The sequence below is a fragment of the Pinus tabuliformis genome, chromosome 1_2 (assembly GCF_031772625.1).
Source record: "Pinus tabuliformis cultivar Carrire ecotype Pingquan chromosome 1_2, CPIR1, whole genome shotgun sequence".
NCBI lineage: Eukaryota > Viridiplantae > Streptophyta > Pinopsida > Pinales > Pinaceae > Pinus > Pinus tabuliformis.
The window spans coordinates 1267099822-1267102957 of record NC_142298.1 but is presented as its reverse complement, the minus strand read 5'-3'; the positions used below and the strand labels follow the sequence as shown (position 1 = coordinate 1267102957).

General features: G+C 33.4%; 1 protein-coding gene across 1 annotated transcript; it reads right to left on the bottom strand.

The window, feature by feature from the left end:
- Window positions 1–1478: 1478 nt before the first annotated feature.
- Window positions 1479–2549, bottom strand: LOC149210835 (F-box/kelch-repeat protein At5g15710-like). The gene has a single exon (XM_089399118.1). It carries the CDS (start codon window positions 2547–2549, stop codon window positions 1479–1481), a length of 1071 nt encoding a protein of 356 aa, XP_089255244.1.
- Between the last annotated feature and the right edge of the window lie 587 nt (window positions 2550–3136).

The following is a 3136-nucleotide window of genomic DNA, read 5'->3' as shown; positions in this document are numbered from 1 at the left end:
ATTATAATAATCTAATATGAAATATAATCTCATATTGATTATGTGTGGACTTTATTGCATCTCTATTTCTTTTTATCTACAAATTTATGCTGTACCCTAGTGACTAAGGGCACTGGCTTCTAGTTAGGCACTGGCTTCTAGTTAGTTTTGATCAAAATCTAGTAGAGATTTTAAGAATCATCAACTTAACATGTTTAATTCATTTATGCATTCAAAGTTGCATTTTAGACAAAAAGAAATAAAAATCTTGCTTATAATTGTATTAGCAAATTCCAACCAAAATAGTAATTTTACCATTTTATTAAATTTGATTATTTGAATTTAAATGTGATTTATATTTTTAAACAATATAATGAAAATAAATCACTTGTTGAATTGTGGCTTCTGTAATCCATATTATTTATAAGTAGAACTTCGGCCTAAATCACATAAAGAGAGACATTTGTCGACGCGAACCAACTTGTCCTGACGATGAACCACATTGGTTGGTTCGAAACGCGTCTCCCTTTATGTGATTTACGCCTAAGTTCTACTTATAAAAAAAATAAAAAATAAATCACATTTAAAAATATAGTTGAGTAATATATAAAATGTTTTTAAAGATAAATTTTATATAAACCAAAAAAGAAGATTTTATGAAAATGGAAAGATAAATCTATTTTAAAAATTCTATACTAATTTTAACAATGAGAAACAAACTTAATATACTATAACTAGGAGTCTATCGGACAGCGTCCCCCGAAGCTAAAAATAGATGTAAAATTGCCTTATAAATGTTCTAGTTTCGTAGTTAATTTCGTAGTCAATTTGGAAAGTTGTAGTTAATTTCGTAGTCAATTTGGACCCTTCATTAAGTGGACATCTGACCATACAAGTTATTTTTAATTTAGAAGGCAACACCTCGCTATAAATTTCGTAGCCAATTTGGAACATTGTAGTTAATTTCGTAGTCAATTTGGACTGTTCATTAAATGGAGATCTGGCGGAGGGTAGAAGTTATTTTTAATTTAGAAGGCAACACCTCTCTATATATGAGTGAATATATATGAGGGAATTGCATTGCCTCTATGTAGATCTGTATTTTAAGGGAGAAAAAAAAGAGAGGAGATTGAGCGAGAAAAGAGGAAATTACAATAGATGGTTGTATCTCTTCAGTTTGCTAGATAATAATGAAAGACTAGTTGTTTCTGTGTAAACCACATACCATATATTTTATGTGCTTTATGGTTATGTAATATATAATTTTCAAATAAAAATAAAGAAAAAACAAGTACCATTGTACCATTCATTCATTTCTGATATACCAATTTTAACAACCCATAATTTTGAAGTAGTAAAGAGAAATATTTACGAAAATATAATCATAAAACAAACGCTTCTATTAAATCCGTACTAATAAGAAATCTACAACCAGAAATAAAAAATAACCGTCTAAACATTCCTCAATAATGGAGGGATCAGCATTACACAGATCATGATTAAGACCACCATAAGTTGTTAGATTCGAAAGATGGCTTTTCTATAGAACACGGTCGTTGAGAGGTGCGAAGCCCTGGCAATTTGATTCCCCCGCTTATCAATTTCCCCTTCCAGTTATATATCCATATATTCATTTCCCAATCCCCATCCATTACCAAGATCAACCCGCTGCTGTTGACTGTTACACGATAGAATGGTGCACTACACCTGGGTATTTCCAAATGGCATGTTTGTAGAACACACCATACTTGTGCTTCATTCAACTTCCACATGCGAAGACAGCCAAACCCCTTCTGCTCCAATACCATCACTTGCCCATAGTATTCACATAAACTTTCACTGCTAATTATTCCACATCCCTGCGGCAACGGGATTGTTGTCCAAACTCCGTTAGCAATATTGAATGCTGCCAGGAAATTCCTGGAATTGGAATTGGTAGAGAAACACCTCCAGTAAAACTTGCCTGTACAATAAAGACCCTTTCCGATAGGGTCAATATTATTCGGGACCGTCATGGAAACTTGAGTCCACGCACTCGACTCTGAATCATAAATACACATCTCAATTTCTCTGGTGTTTGGTTGTCCCCTAACAGAATAATCACGACCTAGCAGAAGAGTGCTACGCCCTGCGGAAGAATCGAAGGCTAATCCGCTGAAAAAGTAAGCTGATACAGGAGGCGGCGGCAAATGTCTCCAGTTGCTGCTGCTACCAGGAATGCCTATGGAGAAGGCGGAACTATCCACTTTTCTACGAACACACATGATGCTTTTACAAGTACCCACAACGATGTGATGGGGCAAAGGAAGTTTGTAGATCTCCGAACCGCATCCTTCTACAACCCAATATTCAACGTCATTTTTCACGTCCCAATGGATCTGAATCAGAAACCCCACGGTGGAATGCAATGACCAATTTGGAACATTTACTTGGAGAGCATCACGGGAAGACAGCAGATAATTCCATTTTTTACAAACAGCCCTCATTTTGCCGAGAACTCTCATGGGTAGCCTTGCTAAAATCATATACACCAACTCTTCGTTGAGCCTTTGCCAGATTTCTGGTTCCATTACTACGATACTTATTTTTCACCCAAAATTATCTTTCATGAGATAATCACTTTTTTTAAAAACTTTTGAGATATTTTTTCTCACTGTTTTAAGTTGTAGTATGCTATCTCTTTGCACTACAAATACAGAGTTAAGATGGATCTAGACTGATTTAATTTTCCCTTTAAATAAGTTCTATTCCACATGAATACTATGGGTAATACCGTGAGTTTCTATAAACATGGAGCATAAAACCCACTAATAACTTCACCAAGTCAAATTTACTTTAACTTCACCAAGTCAATTCAACAAAAAATAATTTAAAAATAATAACGTAAAATTTTTATTTTAATATAGAATTATTTTTATTTTATTTTTAAAATGTTTACATTATATTAAAAAAAATATTTATTTTTATTTTTATATATTTTGATAGACATTACATCTCTTGCATAAAGATAGGACCCATATTTTTTTACCATCAAAGTCCACTTATATAACCACCCATTAAAACATGTGTTGTTGTGGTTGCATAAAGATGGGACCCATATTTTTTTACCATCAAGGTGCACTTATATAACCACCCATTAAAAAATGTGTTGTTGTGG

Excerpts from the sequence above, each read along its gene's own strand:
- LOC149210835 (XM_089399118.1), bottom strand. The coding sequence starts at position 2,549 with ATGGAACCAGAAATCTGGCAAAGGCTCAACGAAGAGTTGGTGTATATG.